Source organism: Schistocerca gregaria, unplaced genomic scaffold, assembly GCF_023897955.1.
Source record: "Schistocerca gregaria isolate iqSchGreg1 unplaced genomic scaffold, iqSchGreg1.2 ptg000333l, whole genome shotgun sequence".
Taxonomy (NCBI): Eukaryota; Metazoa; Arthropoda; class Insecta; order Orthoptera; family Acrididae; genus Schistocerca; species Schistocerca gregaria.
In genome coordinates this window covers 5675559-5701877 of record NW_026061799.1, presented here as the reverse complement: position 1 = coordinate 5701877, position 26319 = coordinate 5675559, and the positions used below count along the sequence as shown (strand labels likewise).

At 26.2% G+C, this 26319-nt stretch overlaps 1 protein-coding gene, 2 long non-coding RNA genes and 1 pseudogene across 4 annotated transcripts in view; 3 read left to right on the top strand and 1 right to left on the bottom strand.

The window, feature by feature from the left end:
• The window catches only part of LOC126306445 (NADH-ubiquinone oxidoreductase chain 5-like), a 325608-nt pseudogene that overhangs the window by 6930 nt on the left and 292359 nt on the right, over positions 1 to 26319 (top strand).
• Positions 1 to 26319, bottom strand: part of LOC126306486 (uncharacterized) — a 98770-nt gene that overhangs the window by 49696 nt on the left and 22755 nt on the right. The gene's annotated exons all lie outside the window — the stretch shown is intronic.
• Positions 8640 to 9510, top strand: LOC126306468 (NADH-ubiquinone oxidoreductase chain 5-like). Its single transcript, XM_049992062.1, has one exon. The coding sequence runs from the start codon at positions 9125 to 9127 to the stop codon at positions 9473 to 9475; it is 351 nt and encodes a 116-aa protein (XP_049848019.1). The 5' UTR covers positions 8640 to 9124; the 3' UTR covers positions 9476 to 9510.
• Positions 13437 to 26319, top strand: part of LOC126306492 (uncharacterized) — a 267731-nt gene continuing 254848 nt past the window's right edge. Inside the window, exon 1 of the long non-coding RNA XR_007553563.1 lies at positions 13437 to 14307. This is a non-coding gene — a long non-coding RNA (uncharacterized LOC126306492). The remainder of the gene's footprint in view (positions 14308 to 26319) is intronic.

Sequence of the window (26319 nt, the reverse complement as noted above, 5' to 3'; positions counted from 1 at the left end):
TTCTCAGATGTTTTCTCTGACTGTTAATGATCTAATTATTCAACCTAGATGTCTGATTGATGATTATGCTAAAAGTTGTCGTAAGGATGTTTGATTTAAACCTCCTATTGCCCCAATAATAATTCTTAAGATAATAATTGTTCAAATAAAAGTTCTTAATTGAATACAATAAGATAAGACCATTATTGGGGCGATTTTTTGTCATGTTATTAATGTTAAACAATTATTTCATCTTGATGCTCCTATAACTTCTGGAAATCAGAAATGGAAACGTGCAGCTCCAATCTTTAATAATAGTCTAGATCTAATTATTATTGATGGGATAAATTCTGTTTCCCATCCCATGGGATGTTTTATTTGAATCAGCAAAATTGAAAATAATAATATTGTCGATGCTATTGCTTGGACAATAAAATATTTAATTGATGATTCATTTATTATTATATTTTTATTTCTTGTTAGGAGCGGAATAAATGAAAGTAAGTTGATCTCAAGTCCTATTCAAACCCCAAATCAGGAATTTGATGAAATGGACAGGATCGTTCCTATCATTAATGTTGATAGGAAGAGAAGTTTTGTAGAGTTGTTGGTCATTAAAAAGGAGAGGATTGATACCTCTATAAATGGGGTATGAACCCATTAGCTTGTTTAGCTTACCTTTTTACATTAAGGTGTATGATGCACGTTAGTTTTTGATACTAAAGGAGGTAGTTTAATTCTATCTTATGTAATTTTAATGAAGGTAATTTTATTTACTTTATTTACCCTATCAAGGTAACCCTTTAATCAGGCACTTCATTTATTTAATATATAAATCGAAAGTTTATTTTTGAAATTCTTTTATGTATTATTTTGTTTAATTAGGATTAATTTATCCTGCTCATTTTATTTTTTTTATATATATATATAATAAATAATTTATATTAATATATTACATTTAATTGAAATTAAAGTATTATAAGTTCATCTTACCATTATCAATTGATTATTTTAATGCAATTATTTACCTAGGATTATAGCTACTTATGTTTTTAGCTTAAAATAGGTTATTATAATATAATATATATAATACTATGTAATTTAATATTTAATATTATTATAATTGGATATAATAAATAAAATTATTAATTTAAATATAAAATATTATAATTAATATAAATAATTATATTAATTATAATAATATAATTATGTAAATTATCTATAATTAGATTATTTAACTAATATATATGAAAGTTAACTTAATATAAAAAAAAGAATTCATATTAATAACATATTATATTAAATTACATAATTGTATAAAATATATTTATTATATTATTTAATCTTTCTTTATTTATTAGTGAAAAGAAAGATTAAATAAGAAAGAATATAATACATTTATTGCTATACATGTTCCATATTAATCTTTAATTATATATAATAGAGAAGTTGTTGTGGTCATACATAGGGGCGTTTCTTTTTTTTTTTGTTAATGTTTGTGGTTTTTTTCTTTTTTTTTCTTTAAATATTTGATTCTTTTATTTTTTCCTGAATTAATAGATTTAAAATTTTCTTATTTTTTATTTTTAATAGTTTTATTCTTGCTTGTTTATTCACTTTCTCTTTGTATTATATGTAAGTTTTGTTAGACTAAATGTTCTTTTTGCAGTAATTTGATTTAATTATCAAGTGATTTTGGATTTAGCAATTGATTTAGTATCGGCATAATTCGTGCCAGCAGCCGCGGTTATACGATTGATACAAGTGAATATTATTGGTTAAAACAGTTGTTTATCTTATTAGGGTTGAAATATAAATTTGTAAGGTGAAATGTTAAAATTTATTTGTGGCCCTTTTTATGAATCTGTGAAATTTAAATAATAAACTAGGATTAGATACCCTATTACTTTAAATGTTAATTATATTTACCAGGGTACTATTAGTTAAGGTCTTTCAACCCAAAGAATTTGGTGGTATCTCATTCCATTCAGAGGAACCTAACCCATGATTGATAATACACGATTTACTCTACTTAATTTATTTGTTTGTATATCTCCGTTATCAGAGAATCTTTTTAGAGTTATAATTCTCAAGATTTATAATTATAAAATATTTCAGGTCAAGGTGCAGCTTATAGTTAAGAGGAGGTGGGTTACAATAGATTTTTGTTTATAACGGATTTGATAGTGAAATACTGTTAATGAAGGTGGATTTGATAGTAATTTAATTTATTTAATTTAACTAATATTGGCTCTGAGATGTGTACACATCGCCCGTCGCTCTCATTATTGATTATTCTATTTTATTTTAAAGTAGCTTCAATTTAGATGAGATAAGTAGTAACATAGTAGATGTACTGGAAAGTGTATCTAGGAAGAGTTTCAAGATATAACTTATTAGTAAAGTGTTTCATTTACACTGAAAATTTTTCTGTGCAAATCAGGATATCTTGATTATTTATTTTATTATATTTATTTTTTGTTTATTTAATTATTTAATATAAATAATTTTATTGTATTTTTGTCTTAGTATATTTTATAGAATAGATTTTTTAAATTATAGTTTATTGGTAATGTAAGTGTTTTATGAAATATTATTTTAAATTTTTTTAAGTAGATTTTATTTATTGTACCTTTTGTATCAGGGATTATCAAAATTTTAGTATTTATTTTACTTGTCTCGATTTGGGTTGATTTATAAATAATTTATAGTTAATGTATCATAATTATTATTAAATTATGTATAGAAATGAGATGTTAATCGTTTCCCAAGATATCTAGTTTCTTAAGAAAAAATTTAATTTTTTAAAGTTATTTGTTTTTATTTAATTTTTTAAGTAAAAATATTAACTTATTTATTCTTTAAGGGATAAGCTTTGAAGTTAATAACCTATAATTTATTTTATAGAAATATAATAGTAAGCTTTAAACCAGCTATCTTTAAGATTACGTTTTAGTTCATTATTTTTTATTTTGATTTTATAAATATTTTAGGTTTTTTATTAAGATTATTAATTTAATTTTAAAATTTTTGTAATAATGATAGAATTAGTATATTTATTTGTATGAAATTTTTACCTTGTGAACTTATTATAAGGAACTAGGCAAAATTGATTTCCACCTGTTTATCAAAAACATGTCCTCTTGTTTATATTTTGAGGTCTGGCCTGCTCACTGAGCGTATTTTTAAAGAGCCGCGGTATTTTGACCGTGCAAAGGTAGCATAATCATTAGTCTCTTAATTAGTGGCTGGAATGAATGGCTTGACGAGAAATCAACTGTCTCTTAATAAATTTTTGAATTTAACTTTTGAGTCAAAAGGCTTAAATTCTTCTTTAGGACGAGAAGACCCTATAGAGCTTGACATTTAACTTTTATATAGTTTTTTGTTTGTCTTTCTATATTTAATGATGATGTTTTGTTGGGGTGACATGAAGAATAGATAAACTCCTCATTATTATATCATTTATTTATGTTTGTTATTTTGATCCATAATTTATGATCATAAGATTAAGTTACCTTAGGGATAACAGCGTAATTGTTTTTGAGAGCTCATATCGACAAAGCAGATTGCGACCTCGATGTTGGATTAAGGAAAAATTTTGGGTGCAGGAGCCCAATGATTAGGTCTGTTCGACCTTTAAATTCTTACATGATCTGAGTTCAGACCGGCGTGAGCCAGGTCGGTTTCTATCCTAAGATTGTTAATCCATATTAGTACGAAAGGACCATATGGTTAAAATATTTTTTGTTATATTGATTAATATTAATTTATTTACTATTTTGACAGATTAATGTGTTGAATTTAGAATTCATTTATGTAGATTTTTTCTACAAATAGTATTGATACTTTATGATTTATTTATATTTATTTTGAATTTTCTTTTATTGGTTATTTGTGTTTTAATTAGTGTTGCCTTTTTAACTTTACTAGAGCGTAAGGTTTTAGGTTATATTCAGATTCGAAAGGGTCCAAATAAGGTAGGTTTTGTTGGAATTCCTCAGCCATTTAGAGATGCTATTAAGTTAATTTGTAAGGAGCAGCCAATTCCTATTATATCTAATTACCTACTTTATTAATTTTCCCCTGTTTTTAATTTAATGATTTCTTTAGCCGTTTGAGTAATTTTTCCTTATTTAACTTATATGTGTTCTTTTTCTTATGGATTTTTATTTTTTTTATGTTGTACTAGATTAGGTGTTTATACTGTTATAATTGCTGGTTGATCTTCTAATTCAAATTATTCATTATTAGGTTCTCTTCGTTCTGTTGCTCAAACAATTTCTTATGAAGTTAGTTTAGCTTTAATTTTATTGTCTTTAATTATTTTAATTGGTAGTTTTAATATGTTTGATTTTATAAACTATCAGCTTTATTGTTGATTTATTATTATTTCTTTTCCTTTAGCTTTAGCTTGTTTTGCTTCTTGCTTAGCTGAAACTAATCGTACTCCTTTTGATTTTGCTGAAGGGGAATCTGAGTTAGTTTCAGGATTTAATATTGAGTATGGTGCGGGTGGTTTTACTTTAATTTTTTTAGCTGAATATACTAGAATTGTCTTCATAAGAATGTTATTGGCTTTAATTTTTTTGGGCGGTGATTTTTATTCTTTTATATTTTTTATTAAGCTTGCTATTATATCTTTTGGTTTTATTTGGGTTCGTGGAACATTACCACGGTTCCGTTATGATAAATTAATGTACTTAGCTTGAAAAAGTTTTTTACCTTTATCTTTGAATTTTTTTATTTTCTTTGTTGGTTTAAAGATTTTATTTATCTCATTTGTTTAGTGAAATTTTTTGAGAAAAGTTAATAGAAGAGTTAAACTTCTAATTTTATGTTTTCAAAACATATGCTTTTCCTAAGCTAATTAACTTTATTCCTTAATTAATTTATCTCATGCGTTTGCGACATGGACATTAATTAAGAAATATGTGAAGTAAATAATTGTTAAGATTTGACCTGTTATAATATAAGGTTCTTCAACAGGTCGTTTACCAATTCACGTTAGTAAGCATACAACAACTACTATAATTCAGAATAAACTTTGATTAATAGGGTAAAATTGAATGCCTCGGAATGGTGTTTTATTATAAAATGGTAAAATTATTAAGATTCTAATTGATAAAAATAATGCAATAACACCTCCTAACTTATTACGGATAGATCGTAGAATTGCATATGCAAATAGGAAATATCATTCTGGTTGAATGTGAACTGGTGTTACTAATGGGTTGGCAGGTACAAAGTTATCTGGATCTCCTAATAGGTAAGGATTAATTAAACATAGTATAATTAATAATGATGTTATTATTACAAATGTAATAGAATCCTTAAAGGTAAAGTATGGATGGAATGGAATTTTTTCAATATCTCCATTTAGTCCAAGAGGATTATTAGATCCTGTTTGGTGAAGAAAAAATAAATGAATTGCTGCTATAGCAGCAATAATAAATGGTAATACAAAATGGAATGTGAAGAATCGATTTAATGTTGCATTATCAACAGCGAATCCTCCTCATACTCATTGGACTAAATCTGTTCCTAAGTATGGGATTGCTGATAATAAATTAGTAATTACTGTTGCACCTCAAAAAGATATTTGGCCTCAGGGTAAGACATATCCTATAAATGCAGTTGCTATAACTAAAAATAAAATCACTGTACCAATTATTCAGGTATGTATATATATATAAGATCCATAGTAAATTCCCCGTCCTACATGTAAGTAAATACAAATAAAAAATATAGATGCTCCATTTGCGTGTAAGGTTCGGATAATTCAACCATTATTTACGTCTCGGCAGATGTGTACTACACTACTGAATGCTATTTCAATATTTGATGTATAATGTATAGCTAAAAATAGTCCAGTTACGATTTGAATTACCAAACATAACCCTAATAGGGATCCAAAATTTCATCAAAATGAAATATTTGTTGGGGCAGGTAAGTCAATTAAAGAGTTATTAATAATTTTAATTAAAGGATGTCTTAATCGTAAGGGTTTATTCATTAGTAATTATCTTATTTTACGAATAGGTCCCTGATTAATATTGGTGATTTTAACAACTGCTAGTAGTGCTAAAAATAAATGAATTATTATTATTATTGTAATAATGAATGTTGGTCTATTATATAATTTTTCTAAAGATATTGTTATTTCTTGATAATTGATTGAATTATCAATATTTATAGTTTCGGTGTTTTTGAAAAAGTCTATAAATATAGATATATCTAGAATAATTAATATTAATATGATAAATACTCACATTATTAATGTAATAATTATAGTGATTGATTTAGGCTGAAATATTTCGTTTGATGCAATTCTTGTAATGTAAATAAATAATACTAGTATACCACCAAGAAATGTTAAAAATAAAATATATGATAATCAATATCTTTCTATTATTGTTCCTGTTATTAATCCAACTAGGAAGGTTTGAAGGATAATAAAAAGCATTATTGATATTGGGTGTCTTAATTTAATAAAATTAATATTTATTACATTTGATAATGATATAATTATTATTTTGATCATTTCAGGGGTTAGTTTATTTAAAATACCGGTTTTGGGGACCGATGATGGAAGCTTTTCCACCTCTGAAGTTTTAAAGTGGGGGCTGGACTTATTTCCGGTTTACAAGACCGGCGTTATTTTTAAACTATTAAAACTAATGTTTATATTCTCTATTTTTACTACTTTATTGATTTATTTTGCTGGTGTTTATGTTTTTTCTTCTAAACGTAAACATTTATTAATGGTTCTTTTGAGATTAGAATATATTGTTCTTTCTGTATTTATGTTAGTTATTGTTTTTCTTATTGAGTTTGATTATGATTATTTTTTTCCTGTTATTTTTTTAGTTTTTTCTGTTTGTGAGGGTGCTTTAGGTCTTTCTATTTTAGTTTCAATAATTCGTTCTCATGGTAATGATTTTTTAATTCTTTTGGTTTATCTTTATGTTAAAGTATTTATTTATAACTATTTTTTTGATCCCTCTTTGTTTATTAAATAATTGTTGATGGTTGGTTCATTCTTTAATGTTTCTGTCGGGTTTTGTTTTTATAATTTGTGTTTATTCATATGCTGATTTGAATATAATTAGATATTATTTTGGTATTGATTATTTTTCTTTTAGTTTAATTTTACTTAGTTTTTGGATTTGTTCTTTAATAATCACTGCTAGAGGTTCAGTTTATTTAAGTTCATAACATTCTAATTTTTTTGTTTTTATGGTTTTGATTTTAATAATTATGCTTTATTGTTCATTTGCTACATTAAGTCTTCTTTCTTTTTATATTTTTTTTGAGGCTAGATTAGTTCCTACTTTACTTTTAATTTTGGGTTGGGGTTATCAACCTGAGCGTTTGAAGGCTGGTGTTTATTTAATTTTTTATACTTTGGTTGCTAGATTACCTTTATTATTAGTTTTATTTAAGGTTTATGATTTTTCTAATACTTTATATTTTCCTTTATTGGTTGATTTTGGTTCTTATTATTTTATGTTTTATGTATTTATAATTTTGGCTTTTTTAGTAAAGATACCTATGTTTTTGGTTCATTTATGACTTCCTAAGGCTCATGTAGAGGCCCCTATTTCAGGTAGAATAATTCTTGCTGGTGTTTTATTAAAGTTAGGTGGTTATGGTATTTTTCGTGTTATAAAGGTTATTTCTTATTTGGGTTTAAAGTTTAATTATTTTTGATTGTCTTTAGGTTTATCTGGGGGTGTTATTGTAAGATTTATTTGTTTTCGTCAGGTTGATTTAAAGTCTTTAATTGCATATTCTTCTGTTGCTCATATAAGAATGGTTATTGGTGGATTGATGACTATGAATTGATGAGGTTGTGTAGGTTCTCTTTCTCTAATGGTTGGTCATGGTTTATGTTCTTCTGGTTTATTTTGTTTATCTAATATTATTTATGAACGTTTAGGTAGACGAAGATTATTAATTAACAAGGGTATTATTAATTTGATGCCAAGAATGGCTTTATGATGATTTCTTTTAAGATCATCAAATATGGCTGCTCCTCCTTCTTTAAATTTGGTAGGTGAAATTAGATTATTAAATAGAATTATATCTTGATCTTCTTTTAGATTCTTTGCTTTGATTTTTTTATCTTTTTTTAGAGCTGTTTATACTTTGTATATATATTCTTATTCTCAGCATGGGAATTATTATTCTGGTGTTTATACTTGTTCTCTTGGTTATTTTCGTGAATATCATCTTTTACTTTTACATTGATTGCCTTTAAATATTCTCTGTTTAAAGGGTGAATATATCTTTGTTTAGTTTGCTTAAGTATTTTAATTAAAAATATTGTTTTGTGGAATCAATGATATGAAGTTTTTCATCTTAGGCCGTGAATTTATTTTCTATTTGTTCTTTGAGTTTTTTTTCTTTGTTTATTTCGAGAACTATAATTTTTATTTTAGGTATTTATTATTTAATAATTGATTATAGAGTTTTTGTTGAGTGAGAGCTTTTCAATTTAAATGGTTCTATAGTTGTTATAACTTTAATTTTGGATTGAATATCTCTTATTTTTATATCTTTTGTTATATATATTTCTTCTTTGGTTATTTATTATAGAGAGGATTATATATCTGGTGAAAAGAATATAAATCGTTTTATTATTATTGTTTTAATATTTATTCTTTCTATAGGTTTTTTAATTATTAGTCCTAATTTAATTAGAATTTTATTAGGTTGAGATGGTTTAGGTTTAGTTTCTTATTGTTTAGTTATTTATTATCAAAATGTAAAATCTTATAGTGCTGGTATATTAACTGCACTTTCTAATCGTATTGGTGATGTTGCTATTTTAATTTCTATTGCATGAATGTTAAATTTTGGTGGTTGAAATTATATTTATTATTATGATTTTATGTCTAATTCTTTTGAAATAAAGCTCATTACTATATTAATTGTTTTAGCAGCTATAACTAAGAGAGCTCAGATTCCTTTCTCTTCATGACTTCCTGCTGCTATAGCAGCTCCTACTCCTGTTTCTGCTTTAGTTCATTCTTCTACTCTTGTTACTGCTGGTGTTTATTTATTAATTCGTTTTAGACCAATATTGGATACTTATAATTGTGGTTGATTTTTACTTTTAATTGGTTGTATAACTATATTTATGGCTGGATTGGGCGCTAATTTTGAGTTTGATTTAAAGAAGATTATTGCTCTTTCTACTTTAAGACAACTTGGTTTAATAATAAGAATTTTGGCTATCGGTTATCCAAAGCTTGCATTTTTTCATTTATTGGCTCATGCTTTATTTAAGGCATTATTATTTATATGTGCAGGTTCAATAATTCATAATTTGAAGGATTCTCAGGATATTCGTTTTATAGGATCAATTGTTAATTTCATACCTTTAACTTCAGTTTGTTTTAATGTTTCTAGTTTATCTTTGTGTGGAATACCTTTTTTAGCGGGATTTTATTCAAAGGATTTAATTCTTGAGATGGTTTGTTTAAGATGAATTAATTGTTTAATTTTTTTTCTTTATTTTTTTCTACTGGTTTAACTGCTTCTTATTCTTTTCGTTTGTTTTATTATTCAATATCTGGTGATAATAATTTTTATTCTAGATTTTCTTTTGATGATAAGGGTTATTATATTTCATTTGGAATAATTGGTCTATTGTTTGTTGCTGTTTTTGGTGGTAGTCTTTTCTCTTGATTAATTTTTCCTATTCCTCATGTGATTGCTTTACCTTATTATTTAAAGTTTTTAACTATTACAGTTGTTATTTTAGGTGCTTATTTAGGTTATCTTATTTCTAATTTTGATTTTTCTCATAATTTATTTTCTTTAAGTATACTTTCTTTTGTTAGATTTGCTGGTTCTATATGATTTATACCTTTTCTTTCAACTAAGTTTATTAGATATATTCCTTTAAAAATAGGTTATTATTCATCTAAGTCATTTGATTATGGTTGAGGTGAATTACTTGGTGGTCAAGGTTTATATAGATTATTTATTTATTTAATTGGTTATATTCAAGGTTGATATGATTCTAATTTCAAGATTTATCTTTTAACTTTTATTTTTTGAATATTTATTTTGGTAATATTGTTTTTCGCTTACTTAAATAGCTTATAATTAGAGTGTGACACTGAAGATGTTAAGGAAGTATTTTTACTTTTAAGTATTTATAAATATAGATATATTATTTTTACAGTGAAAATGTAATGTTTTATTTAAACTATATAAATTTTAGAAATGTTAACGGGGTTTAACCGCTAATATAAAAAGTTAGCAGCTTTCATATTGGCTTTACATTTCCTTATTATTAACAGTAATACGCCTCTTTTTGGCTTCAATTAATAAGAATAAGGGTAGTACATACCAATCTTCCAGGTCGAAACTGACTGCAATATTTCGCTTCTTATTCTATTTAAGGTTGATTGATAATATCAATACTTTTTGAATGCAACCCAAATGTTATATTTAACTACAACCCTTTATTCTGCTCATTGTAATGCTCCTTGGTTTCATTCATGGTATAGTCCTCCTAATAGAACTAGAATAAAAAATATTGTTGATACTGTTCAGATTATAATGTCTGAAGTTTTAAAAATAATTACAATTGGTAGAATTAGTGCAATTTCTACATCAAAAATTAAAAAGATTACTGCGATTAGGAAGAATCGTATTGAGAATGGTATTCGTGCTGATCTTTTTGGATCAAACCCACATTCAAATGGTGATCTTTTTTCTCGATCATTAATTAATTTTTTTGATAGTGTTGTTGCCAGGATTATAACAATTATTGGAATAATAAATCTAATGAAAACTCTTGTTGATAGAATTAGAATTGTTTTTCTTGATTTATATCAAGCTTTCTGATTGGAAGTCAAATGTACTATTTATACTAGAAAAACAATTATCTACCTCATCAATAAATAGAGATATATAAGAATAATCATACTACGTCTACGAAGTGTCAGTATCATGCTGCTGCTTCAAATCCAAAGTGATGTCTTGGTGAAAATTGATTTATTGAGTGTCGAAGTAGACATGTTGATAAAAAGATTGTTCCAATAATTACGTGTAAACCATGGAATCCTGTTGCAACAAAGAATGTTGATCCATAAACTGCATCTGCAATGGTAAAACATGCTTCTCAATATTCATATGCTTGAAGTATTGTAAAGTATAGTCCTAATAACACTGTGAAGAATAATCCTTGTAGTGCTTGAGTATGATTAGATTCCATTAAACTATGATGTGCTCATGTTACTGTTACTCCTGATGCTAAAAGAATAGCTGTATTAAGTAATGGAATTTGTATAGGGTTAAAGGGTTGAATTCCTATTGGAGGTCATAGTATTCCTAGTTCAATTGTTGGTGCTAATCTTCTTCTAAAGAATGCTCAAAAAAAGAAACGAAAAATAATACCTCTGATGCAATAAATAAAATTATTCCTCATCGTAATCCAATTGATACAAATCCTGTATGTAATCCTTGATATGTTCCTTCTCATACTACATCTCGTCATCATTGAATTATAGTTAGTAGGGTAATTCCAAATCCAATTATGAATAAGTTAATATTAAATAGGTGGAATCATTTTGCTAGTCCTGATACTACGACTATTGCTCCAATTGCTCCTGTTAATGGTCAAGGTCTATATTCTACTAAGTGGAATGGGTGGTTTGAGTGAGTTGTTAACATAGGTTTAATATACTTCTCTAGAATATAGAGTTCTTAGAATTGAGAAAACATAGGCTTGAATTATTGCTACTGCTGATTCTACAATTAATAGAAGTATTTGTCCAATAATTAGTAATGAGATTAAGTTTATTGCTATAGATGGTCCTGTGTTTCCTAATAAGGTTAATAATAAGTGTCCTGCAATTATATTTGCTGCCAACCGTACTGCTAATGTACCTGGTCGAATAACATTACTAATTGTTTCAATTAGTACTATAAATGATATTAATGCAGGCGGTGTACCTTGTGGTACAAGGTGTGTAAATATATGATTAGTATGGTTAATTCATCCAAATAATATAAATCTTAGCCATATAGGTAGGGCAATTGCAAATGTTAATGCTAAATGTCTTGTTCTAGTAAAAATATAAGGGAATAATCCTATGAAATTGTTAAATAATATTATAATAAAAATTGAGATGAAAATGAATGTTGTTCCATTAAATGATTTTGGTCCAAGAAGTGTTTTAAATTCATTATGTAAGGTTAAATTTAGTTTATTTCAGATAATGTTAATTCGTGATGGTGTAAGTCAAAATAGTGATGGGATTAATAATAGTCCTAGAAATGTTCTAGTTCAATTTAATGATAAATTAAAGATGTTAGTTGATGGGTCAAATGTTGAGAATAGATTTGTTATCATTTTCAATTTAAGTTTTTTATTTCAATTGTTCCTTTTTCTGCTCTTTTAATAAGGTTAGGTTTAAATGAGAAGAAGTTTATTTGATTAAACAAGATTAATGTAGCTGAAAATATAATGAATAGTGAGAATCATATAAGAGGGGATATTTGAGGGATTTGGATATAATTTCCCCATCAGAAGTAGTCGTTAATTTACTATTATTTGGTTTAAGAGACCATTACTTACTTTCAGTCATCTGATGAATTTCAAGGTGTACTAATTTTTTTTAGTTACTTTAGATTGACACTCTAATGTTATTTATTTTAACTAACTCCTTAAATTATCTTAGATAATCACTTAATAAATAAATTTACTGAAGTTCTTTCAATTACAATTGGTATAAATCTGTGGTTTGCTCCACAGATTTCTGAGCATTGTCCAAAGAATAATCCAGGTCGATTTATTGTGAATGTTCCTTGATTTAACCGACCTGGCGTTGCATCAATTTTAACCCCTAATGCAGGAACTGCTCATGAGTGTAGAACATCTGATGCTCTTGTTAATACTCGTACTTCTGTATTTATTGGTAGGATTGTTCGGTTATCTACATCTAGTAGTCGGAATCCATCATTTTCTAGGTCTTGTTCTGGTGTTATATAAGTGTCAAATTCTACGTCTATGAAGTCTGAATATTCATATCTTCAATATCATTGTCATCCAATGGTTTTAATTGTAATTATTGCATCTACTGAATCATCAAGTAAATATAATAGTCGTAATGATGGAAGGGCAATAAAAATTAATGTAATTGCTGGTAAAGCTGTTCAGATTGTTTCAATTAAATGTCCATGAAGTATATTACGGTTAGTATAGGCAATAAATAATATATAACTTAGGGCATAACCTACAATTACTGTAATTAATAATAATACGACCATAGTATGATCATGAAAGAATGATAATTGCTCCATTAATGGTGAAGCTCCATCTTGAAGAGATAAATTTGATCATGTTGCCATTAATAAATATTTTCTAATAAAAGGTCAAACCTTTATTTGTAGAGCTTAAATCTACTGCACTAATCTGCCATATTAGAATCTAGAGATTAATGGTAATTCTGAGTAACTATGTTCTGCAGGAGGGTTATTTTGTAGTCATTCTGTTGATCCTCTTATGTTAGCTCTAAATATAATTGCTCGGTTTGTAATCATTCTTTCTCATATAATTACAATGAATATAATGATTCCTACAATAGAAATTGTAGACCCAATTCTTGATACTACGTTTCATGATGTATATGCGTCTGGGTAGTCAGAGTATCGTCGAGGTATTCCTGCTAATCCTAGGAAGTGTTGAGGAAAGAATGTTAAATTTACTCCAATGAATATAATTGTAAATTGGATTTTTAATCATGTATTATTTATAGTTAATCCTGTAAATAGTGGATATCATTGAATGACACCTCCTATAATTGCAAATACTGCTCCTATAGATAATACATAATGAAAGTGGGCTACTACATAATATGTATCATGTAATACAATATCAAGTGATGAATTTGCTAATACTAATCCTGTTAATCCACCAATTGTAAATAGGAAAATAAATCCTAGAGCTCATAATAATGGTGGATTGAACTTGAATTTAGTTCCATAAAATGTAGCTAAACATCTAAATACCTTAATTCCTGTAGGTACAGCAATAATTATTGTTGCTGATGTAAAATATGCTCGTGTGTCAACATCCATTCCTACTGTAAATATATGATGTGCTCATACAATAAATCCTATTAGTCCAATTGATAGTATAGCATAAATTATACCTAATGTTCCAAATGATTCAATTTTTCCTCTTTCTTGACATACAATATGTGAAATAATTCCGAACCCCGGTAGAATTAAAATATAAACTTCTGGGTTTCCAAAGAATCAAAATAGATGTTGATATAGAATTGGGTCACCCCCTCCTGCAGGGTCAAACAATGATGTATTTAAATTTCGATCTGTTAATAATATAGTAATAGCTCCTGCTAAAACTGGAAGTGAAAGAAGGAGAAGTAATGCTGTAATAGCTACAGATCATACAAATAAAGGTGTTTGATCTAAAGTTATACTTTCTGATCGTATATTAATTGCTGTTGTAATGAAATTCACTGCACCAAGAATAGATGATACACCTGCTAAGTGCAGTGAAAAAATAGCTAGATCTACAGATGCACCCCCGTGTGCAATAGCTCCTGCTAGAGGAGGGTAAACTGTTCATCCTGTACCAGCACCATTATCTACTATAGAAGATGTAAGAAGAAGGGTTAGTGAAGGTGGTAGTAATCAAAAACTTATATTATTTATTCATGGAAATGCTATATCTGGTGCACCAATTATTAGTGGAACAAGTCAATTACCAAATCCACCAATTATAATAGGTATTACTATAAAGAAAATTATTACGAATGCGTGAGCTGTAATAATAACATTATAAATCTGGTCATCCCCAATTAGAGATCCGGGTTGGCCAAGTTCAGCATGAATAAGTATTCTTATTGATGTTCCTACTATTCCTGCTCATGCTCCAAATATGAAGTATAAAGTACCAATGTCCTTATGGTTTGTTGAGAATAATCATTTTTGCGGTAAGATGGCTGAATTTTAGGTGGTAGACTGTAAATCTACTTATGAGATGTTTTCTCTCTTATCATATTTAGGTCTTATATTCAATTATGATTCTAGACTGCAATTCTAGAGGTGTAAAATTTTACTAAGGCCTAAAAGATTATTCTTTTAATTATAACTTTGAAGGTTATTAGTTTGATTAATGAAATTAAGGTTGATGTTGAAATCAATCCTATTGTTGAAATTATTACTGTCATAGGAAGAATGATTCTTGATTTTTGGGACTTTATCTTTATAGATCACGAATTTTCTGTGTATGATATAATCAGAGCTGAGAATCTAATACGTATATAGTAGTAGAGTGTAATTGTAGTTAATACAACTATAATAGTTATAATAGTTGTTATATTGTTTTCTATTAATGATTGTATTACAATTCATTTTGGTAAGAATCCAAGGAATGGAGGTAGTCCACCTAAAGATAATAAAGATAAGAATATTATGAATTTAATTTCGGTTTTTATATTTCTGGCTGAATAAATTTGATTTATGAAAAATAAATTTATTTGCTTAAATAATAAAACTATAATTAATCTTAATAGTGAGTAAATAATGAAGTATAGTTCTCAGATGTTTTCTCTGACTGTTAATGATCTAATTATTCAACCTAGATGTCTGATTGATGATTATGCTAAAAGTTGTCGTAAGGATGTTTGATTTAAACCTCCTATTGCCCCAATAATAATTCTTAAGATAATAATTGTTCAAATAAAAGTTCTTAATTGAATACAATAAGATAAGACCATTATTGGGGCGATTTTTTGTCATGTTATTAATGTTAAACAATTATTTCATCTTGATGCTCCTATAACTTCTGGAAATCAGAAATGGAAAGGTGCAGCTCCAATCTTTAATAATAGTCTAGATCTAATTATTATTGATGGGATAAATTCTGTTTCCCATCCCATGGGATATTTTATTTGAATCAGCAAAATTGAAAATAATAATATTGTCGATGCTATTGCTTGGACAATAAGATATTTAATTGATGATTCATTTATTATTATATTTTTATTTCTTGTTAGGAGCGGAATAAATGAAAGTAAGTTGATCTCAAGTCCTATTCAAACCCCAAAGCAGGAATTTGATGAAATGGACAGGATCGTTCCTATCATTAATGTTGATAGGAAGAGAAGTTTTGTAGAGTTGTTGGTCATTAAAAAGGAGAGGATTGATACCTCTATAAATGGGGTATGAACCCATTAGCTTGTTTAGCTTACCTTTTTACATTAAGGTGTATGATGCACGTTAGTTTTTGATACTAAAGGAGGTAGTTTAATTCTATCTTATGTAATTTTAATGAAGGTAATTTTATTTACTTTATTTACCCTATCAAGGTAACCCTTTAATCAGGCACTTCATTTATTTAATATATAAATCGAAAGTTTTTTTTGAAATTCTTTTATGTATTATTTTGTTTAATTAGGATTAATTTATCCTGCTCATTTTATTTATTTAATATGTATATATAATAAATAATTTATATTAATATATTACATTTAATTGAAATTAAAGTATTATAAGTTCATCTTACCATTATCAATTGATTATTTTAATGCAATTATTTACCTAGGATTATAGCTACTTATGTTTTTAGCTTAAAATAGGTTATTATAATATAATATATATAATAATATGTAATTTAATATTTAATATTATTATAATTGGATATAATAAATAAAATTATTAATTTAAATATAAAATATTACAATTAATATAAATAATTATATTAATTATATAATATAATTATGTAAATTATCTATAATTAGATTATTTAACTAATATATATGAAAGTTAACTTAATATAAAAAAAAGAATTCATATTAATAACATATTATATTAAATTACATAATTGTATAAAATATATTTATTATATTATTTAATCTTTCTTTATTTATTAGTGAAAAGAAAGATTAAATAAGAAAGAATATAATACATTTATTGCTATACATGTTCCATATTAATCTTTAATTATATATAATAGAGAAGTTGTTGTGGTCATACATAGGGGCGTTTCTTTTTTTTTTGTTAATGTTTGTGGTTTTTTTCTTTTTTTTTCTTTAAATATTTGAATCTTTTATTTTTTCCTGAATTAATAGATTTAAAATTTTCTTATTTTTTATTTTTAAAAGTTTTATTCTTGCTTGTTTATTCACTTTTTCTTCGTATTATATGTAAGTTTTGTTAGACTAAATGTTCTTTTTGCAGTAATATGATTTAATTATCAAGTGATTTTGGATTTAGCAATTGATTTAGTATCGGCATAATTCGTGCCAGCAGCCGCGGTTATACGATTGATACAAGTGAATATTATTGGTTAAAACAGTTGTTTATATTATTAGGTTTGAAATATAAATTTGTAAGGTGAAATGTTAAAATTTATTCGTGGCCCTTTTTATGAATCTGTGAAATTTAAATAATAAACTAGGATTAGATACCCTATTATTTTAAATGTTAATTATATTTACCAGGGTACTATTAGTTAAGGTCTTTAAACCCAAAGAATTTGGCGGTATCTCATTCCATTCAGAGGAACCTACCCCATGATTGATAATACACGATTTACTCTACTTAATTTATTTGTTTGTATATCTCCGTTATCAGAGAATCTTTTTAGGGTTATAATTCTCAAGATTTATAATTATAAAATATTTCAGGTCAAGGTGCAGCTTATAGTTAAGAGGAGGTGGGTTACAATAGATTTTTGTTTATAACGGATTTGATAGTGAAATACTGTTAATGAAGGTGGATTTGATAGTAATTTAATTTATTTAATTTAACTGATATTGGCTCTGAGATGTGTACACATCGCCCGTCACTCTCATTATTGATTATTCTATTTTATTTTAAAGTAGCTTCAATTTAGATGAGATAAGTCGTAACATAGTAGATGTACTGGAAAGTGTATCTAGGAAGAGTTTCAAGATATAACTTATTAGTAAAGTGTTTCATTTACACTGAAAATTTTTCTGTGCAAATCAGGATATCTTGATTATTTATTTTATTATATTTATTTTTTGTTTATTTAATTATTTAATATAAATAATTTTATTGTATTTTTGTCTTAGTATATTTTATAGAATTGATTTTTTAAATTATAGTTTATTGGTAATGTAAGTGTTTTATGAAATATTATTTTAAATTTTTTTAAGTAGATTTTATTTATTGTACCTTTTGTATCAGGGTTTATCAAAATTTTAGTATTTATTTTACTTGTCTCGATTTGGGTTGATTTATAAATAATTTATAGTTAATGTATCATAATTATTATTAAATTATTTATAGAAATGAGATGTTAATCGTTTCCCAAGATATCTAGTTTCTTAAGAAAAAATTTAATTTCTTAAAGTTATTTGTTTTTATTTAATTTTTTAAGTAAAAATATTAACTTATTTATTCTTTAAGGGATAAGCTTTGAAGTTAATAACCTATAATTTATTTTATAGAAATATAATAGTAAGCTTTAAACCAGCTATCTTTAAGATTACGTTTTAGTTCATTATTTTTTATTTTGATTTTATAAATATTTTAGGTTTTTTATTAAGATTATTAATTTAATTTTAAAATTTTTGTAATAATGATAGAATTAGTATATTTATTTCTATGAAATTTTTACCTTGTGAACTTATTATAAGGAACTAGGCAAAATTGATTTCCGCCTGTTTATCAAAAACATGTCCTCTTGTTTATATTTTGAGGTCTGGCCTGCTCACTGAGCGTATTTTTAAAGAGCCGCGGTATTTTGACCGTGCAAAGGTAGCATAATCATTAGTCTCTTAATTAGTGGCTGGAACGAATGGCTTGACGAGATATCAACTGTCTCTTAATAAATTTTTGAATTTAACTTTTGAGTCAAAAGGCTTAAATTCTTCTTTAGGACGAGAAGACCCTACAGAGCTTGACATTTTACTTTTATATAGTTTTTTGTTTGTCTTTCTACATTTAATGATGATGTTTTGTTGGGGTGACATGAAGAATAGATAAACTCTTCATTATTATATCATTTATTTATGTTTGTTATTTTGATCCATAATTTATGATCATAAGATTAAGTTACCTTAGGGATAACAGCGTAATTGTTTTTGAGAGCTCATATCGACAAAGCAGATTGCGACCTCGATGTTGGATTAAGAAAAATTTTGGGTGCAGGAGCCCAATGATTAGGTCTGTTCGACCTTTAAATTCTTACATGATCTGAGTTCAGACCGGCGTGAGCCAGGTCGGTTTCTATCCTAAGATTGTTAATCCATATTAGTACGAAAGGACCATATGGTTAAAATATTTTTTGTTATATTGATTAATATTAATTTATTTACTATTTTGACAGATTAATGTGTTGAATTTAGAATTCATTTATGTAGATTTTTTCTACAAATAGTATTGATACTTTATGATTTATTTATATTTATTTTGAATTTTCTTTTATTGGTTATTTGTGTTTTAATTAGTGTTGCCTTTTTAACTTTATTAGAGCGTAAGGTTTTAGGTTATATTCAGATTCGAAAGGGTCCAAATAAGGTAGGTTTTGTTGGAATTCCTCAGCCATTTAGAGATGCTATTAAGTTAATTTGTAAGGAGCAGCCAATTCCTATTATATCTAATTACCTACTTTATTATTTTTCCCCTGTTTTTAATTAAATGATTTCTTTAGCCGTTTGAGTAATTTTTCCTTATTTAACTTATATGTGTTCTTTTTCTTATGGATTTTTATTTTTTTTATGTTGTACTAGATTAGGTGTTTATACTGTTATAATTGCTGGTTGATCTTCTAATTCAAATTATTCATTATTAGGTTCTCTTCGTTCTGTTGCTCAAACAATTTCTTATGAAGTTAGTTTAGCTTTAATTTTATTGTCTTTAATTATTTTAATTGGTAGTTTTAATATGTTTGATTTTATAAACTATCAGCTTTATTGTTGATTTATTATTATTTCTTTTCCTTTAGCTTTAGCTTGTTTTGCTTCTTGCTTAGCTGAAACTAATCGTACTCCTTTTGATTTTGCTGAAGGGGAATATGAGTTAGTTACAGGATTTAATATTGAGTATGGTTCGGGTGGTTTTACTTTAATTTTTTTAGCTGAATATACTAGAATTGTCTTCATAAGAATGTTATTGGCTTTAATTTTTTTGGGCGGTGATTTTTATTCTTTTATATTTTTTATTAAGCTTGCTATTATATCTTTTGGTTTTATTTGGGTTCGTGGAACATTACCACGATTCCGTTATGATAAATTAATGTACTTAGCTTGAAAAAGTTTTTTACCTTTATCTTTGAATTTTTTTATTTTCTTTGTTGGTTTAAAGATTTTATTTATCTCATTTGTTTAGTGAAATTTTTTGAGAAAAGTTAATAGAAGAGTTAAACTTCTAATTTTATGTTTTCAAAACATATGCTTTTCCTAAGCTAATTAACTTTATTCCTTAATTAATTTATCTCATGCGTTTGCGACATGGACATTAATTAAGAAATATGTGAAGTAAATAATTGTTAAGATTTGACCTGTTATAATATAAGGTTCTTCAACAGGTCGTTTACCAATTCACGTTAGTAAGCATACAACAACTACTATAATTCAGAATAAAATTTGATTAATAGGGTAAAATTGAATGCCTCGGAATGGTGTTTTACTATAAAATGGTAAAATTATTAAGATTCTAATTGATAAAAATAATGCAACAACACCTCCTAACTTATTAGGGATAGATCGTAGAATTGCATATGCAAATAGGAAATATCATTCTGGTTGAATGTGAACTGGTGTTACTAATGGGTTGGCAGGTACAAAGTTATCTGGATCTCCTAATAGGTAAGGATTAATTAAACATAGTATAATTAATAATGATGTTATTATTACAAATGTAATAGAATCCTTAAAGGTAAAGTATGGATGGAATGGAATTTTTTCAATATCTCCATTTAGTCCAAGAGGATTATTAGATCCTGTTTGGTGAAGAAAAAATAAATGAATTGCTGCTATAGCTGCAATAATAAATGGTAATACAAAATGGAATGTGAAGAATCGATTTAATGTTGCATTATCAACAGCGAATCCTCCTCATACTCATTGGACTAAATCTGTTCCTAAGTATGGGATTGCTGATAATAAATTAGTAATTACTGTTGCACCTCAAAAAGATATTTGGTCTCAGGGTAAGACATATCCTATAAATGCAGTTGCTATAACTAAAAATAAAATCACTGTACCAATTATTCAGGTATGTATATATATATATAAGATCCATAGTAAATTCCCCGTCCTACATGTAAGTAAATACAAATAAAAAATATAGATGCTCCATTTGCGTGTAAGGTTCGGATAATTCAACCATTATTTACGTCTCGGCAGATGTGTACTACACTACTGAATGCTATTTCAATATTTGATGTATAATGTATAGCTAAAAATAGTCCAGTTACGATTTGAATTACCAAACATAACCCTAATAGGGATCCAAAATTTCATCAAAATGAAATATTTGTTGGGGCAGGTAAGTCAATTAAAGAGTTATTAATAATTTTAATTAAAGGATGTCTTAATCGTAAGGGTTTATTCATTAGTAATTATCTTATTTTACGAATAGGTCCCTGATTAATATTGGTGATTTTAACAACTGCTAGTAGTGCTAAAAATAAATAAATTATTATTATTATTGTAATAATGAATGTTGTTCTATTATATAATTTTTCTAAAGATATTGTTATTTCTTGATAATTGATTGAATTATCAATATTTATAGTTTCGGTGTTTTTGAAAAAGTCTATAAATATAGATATATTTAGAATAGTTAATATTAATATGATAAATACTCACATTTTTAATGTAATAATTATAGTGATTGATTTAGGCTGAAATATTTCGTTTGATGCAATTCTTGTAATGTAAATAAATAATACTAGTATACTACCAAGAAATGTTAAAAATAAAATATATGATAATCAATATCTTTCTATTATTGTTCCTGTTATTTATCCAACTAGGAAGGTTTGAAGGATAATAAAAAGCATTATTGATATTGGGTGTCTTAATTTAATAAAATTAATATTTATTACATTTGATAATGATATAATTATTATTTTGATCATTTCAGGGGTTAGTTTATTTAAAATACCGGTTTTGGGGACCGATGATGGAAGCTTTTCCACCTCTGAAGTATTAAAAGTGGGGGCTGGACTTATTTCCGGTTTACAAGACCGGCGTTTTTTTTAAACTATTAAAACTAATGTTTATATTCTCTATTTTTACTTCTTTATTGATTTATTTTGCTGGTGTTTATGTTTTTTCTTCTAAACGTAAACATTTATTAATGGTTCTTTTGAGATTAGAATATATTGTTCTTTCTTTATTTATGTTAGTTATTGTTTTTCTTATTGAGTTTGATTATGATTCTTTTTTTCCTGTTATTTTTTTAGTTTTTTCTGTTTGTGAGGGTGCTTTAGGTCTTTCTATTTTAGTTTCAATAATTCGTTCTCATGGTAATGATTTTTTTAATTCTTTTGGTTTATCTTTATGTTAAAGTATTTATTTATAACTATTTTTTTGATCCCTCTTTGTTTATTAAATAATTGTTGATGGTTGGTTCATTCTTTAATGTTTCTGTCGGGTTTTGTTTTTATAATTTGTGTTTATTCATATGCTGATTTGAATATAATTAGATATTATTTTGGTATTGATTATTTTTCTTTTAGTTTAATTTTACTTAGGTTTTGGATTTGTTCTTTAATAACCACTGCTAGTGGTTCAGTTTATTTAAGTTCATATCATTCTAATTTTTTTGTTTTTATGGTTTTGATTTTAATAATTATGCTTTATTGTTCATTTGCTAGATTAAGTCTTCTTTCTTTTTATATTTTTTTTGAGGCTAGATTAGTTCCTATTTTACTTTTAATTTTGGGTTGGGGTTATCAACCTGAGCGTTTGCAGGCTGGTGTTTATTTAATTTTTTATACTTTGGTTGCTAGATTACCTTTATTATTAGTTTTATTTAAGGTTTATGATTTTTCTAATACTTTATATTTTCCTTTATTGGTTGATTTTGGTTCTTATTATTTTATGTTTTATGTATTTATAATTTTGGCTTTTTTAGTTAAGATACCTATGTTTTTGGTTCATTTATGACATCCTAAGGCTCATGTAGAGGCCCCTATTTCAGGTAGAATAATTCTTGCTGGTGTTTTATTAAAGTTAGGTGGTTATGGTATTTTTCGTGTTATAAAGGTTATTTCTTATTTGGGTTTAAAGTTTAATTATTTTGGATTGTCTTTAGGTTTATCTGGGGGTGTTATTGTAAGATTTATTTGTTTTCGTCAGGTTGATTTAAAGTCTTTAATTGCATATTCTTCTGTTGCTCATATAAGAATGGTTATTGGTGGATTGATGACTATGAATTGATGAGGTTGTGTAGGTTCTCTTTCTCTAATGGTTGGTCATGGTTTACGTTCTTCTGGTTTATTTTGTTTATCTAATATTATTTATGAACGTTTAGGTAGACGAAGATTATTAATTAACAAGGGTATAATTAATTTGATGCCAAGAATGGCTTTATGATGATTTCTTTTAAGATCATCAAATGTGGCTGCTCCTCCTTCTTTAAATTTGGTAGGTGAAATTAGATTATTAAATAGAATTATATCTTGATCTTCTTTTAGATTCTTTGCTTTGATTTTTTTATCTTTTTTTAGAGCTGTTTATACTTTGTATATATATTCTTATTCTCAGCATGGGAATTATTATTCTGGTGTTTATACTTGTTCTCTTGGTTATTTTCGTGAATATCATCTTTTACTTTTACATTGATTGCCTTTAAATATTCTCTGTTTAAAGGGTGAATATTTCTTTGTTTAGTTTGCTTAAGTATTTTAATTAAAAATATTGTTTTGTGGAATCAATGATATGAAGTTTTTCATCTTAGGCCGTGAATTTATTTTCTATTTGTTCTTTGAGTTTTTTTTCTTTGTTTATTTCGAGAACTATAATTTTTATTTTAGGTATTTATTATTTAATAATTGATTATAGAGTTTTTGTTGAGTGAGAGCTTTTCAATTTAAATGGTTCTATAGTTGTTATAACTTTAATTTTGGATTGAATATCTCTTATTTTTATATCTTTTGTTATATATATTTCTTCTTTGGTTATTTATTATAGAGAGGATTATATATCTGGTGAAAAGAATATAAATCGTTTTATTATTATTGTTTTAATATTTATTCTTTCTATAGGTTTTTTAATTATTAGTCCTAATTTAATTAGAATTTTATTAGGTTGAGATGGTTTAGGTTTAGTTTCTTATTGTTTAGTTATTTATTATCAAAATGTAAAATCTTATAGTGCTGGTATATTAACTGCACTTTCTAATCGTATTGGTGATGTTGCTATTTTAATTTCTATTGCATGAATGTTAAATTTTGGTGGTTGAAATTATATTTATTATTATGATTTTATTTCTAATTCTTTTGAAATAAAGCTCATTACTATATTAATTGTTTTAGCAGCTATAACTAAGAGAGCTCAGATTCCTTTCTCTTCATGACTTCCTGCTGCTATAGCAGCTCCTACTCCTGTTTCTGCTTTAGTTCATTCTTCTACTCTTGTTACTGCTGGTGTTTATTTATTAATTCGTTTTAGACCAATATTGGATACTTATAATTGTGGTTGATTTTTACTTTTAATTGGTTGTATAACTATATTTATGGCTGGATTGGGCGCTAATTTTGAGTTTGATTTAAAGAAGATTATTGCTCTTTCTACTTTAAGACAACTTGGTTTAATAATAAGAATTTTGGCTATAGGTTATCCAAAGCTTGCATTTTTTCATTTATTGGCTCATGCTTTATTTAAGGCATTATTATTTATATGTGCAGGTTCAATAATTCATAATTTGAAGGATTCTCAGGATATTCGTTTTATAGGATCAATTGTTAATTTCATACCTTTAACTTCAGTTTGTTTTAATGTTTCTAGTTTATCTTTGTGTGGAATACCTTTTTTAGCGGGATTTTATTCAAAGGATTTAATTCTTGAGATGGTTTGTTTAAGATGAATTAATTGTTTAATTTTTTTTCTTTATTTTTTTTCTACTGGTTTAACTGCTTCTTATTCTTTTCGTTTGTTTTATTATTCAATATCTGGTGATAATAATTTTTATTCTAGATTTTCTTTTGATGATAAGGGTTATTATATTTCATTTGGAATAATTGGTCTATTGTTTGTTGCTGTTTTTGGTGGTAGTCTTTTATCTTGATTAATTTTTCCTATTCCTCATGTGATTGCTTTACCTTATTATTTAAAGTTTTTAACTATTACAGTTGTTATTTTAGGTGCTTATTTAGGTTATCTTATTTCTAATTTTGATTTTTCTCATAATTTATTTTCTTTAAGTATACTTTCTTTTGTTAGATTTGCTGGTTCTATATGATTTATACCTTTTCTTTCAACTAAGTTTATTAGATATATTCCTTTAAAAATAGGTTATTATTCATCTAAGTCATTTGATTATGGTTGAGGTGAATTACTTGGTGGTCAAGGTTTATATAGATTATTTATTTATTTAATTGGTTATATTCAAGGTTGATATGATTCTAATTTCAAGATTTATCTTTTAACTTTTATTTTTTGAATATTTATTTTGGGAATATTGTTTTTCGTTTACTTAAATAGCTTATAATTAGAGCGTGACACTGAAGATGTTAAGGAAGTATTTTTACTTTTAAGTATTTATAAATATAGATATATTATTTTTACAGTGAAAATGTAATGTTTTATTTAAACTATATAAATTTTAGAAATGTTAACGGAGTTTAACCGCTAATATAAAAAGTTAGCAGCTTTCATATTGGCTTTACATTTCCTTAATTGGAACTATTATAGTTCAATTACATTATTAACAGTAATACGCCTCTTTTTGGCTTCAATTAATAAGAATAAAGGTTGGAACATACCAATCTTCCAGGTCGAAACTGACTGCAATATTTCGCTTCTTATTCTATTTAAGGTTGATTGATAATATCAATACTTTTTGAATGCAACCCAAATGTTATATTTAACTACAACCCTTTATTCTGCTCATTGTAATGCTCCTTGGTTTCATTCATGGTATAGTCCTCCTAATAGAACTAGAATAAAAAATATTGTTGATACTGTTCAGATTATAATGTCTGAAGTTTTAAAAATAATTACAATTGGTAGAATTAGTGCAATTTGTACATCAAAAATTAAAAAGATTACTGCGATTAGGAAGAATCGTATTGAGAATGGTATTCGTGCTGATCTTTTTGGATCAAACCCACATTCAAATGGTGATCTTTTTTCTCGATCATTA

Bases quoted from the DNA above. Each gene is read 5' to 3' on its own strand.
- LOC126306468 (XM_049992062.1), top strand. From the start codon at position 9,125: ATGGCTGGATTGGGCGCTAATTTTGAGTTTGATTTAAAGAAGATTATT.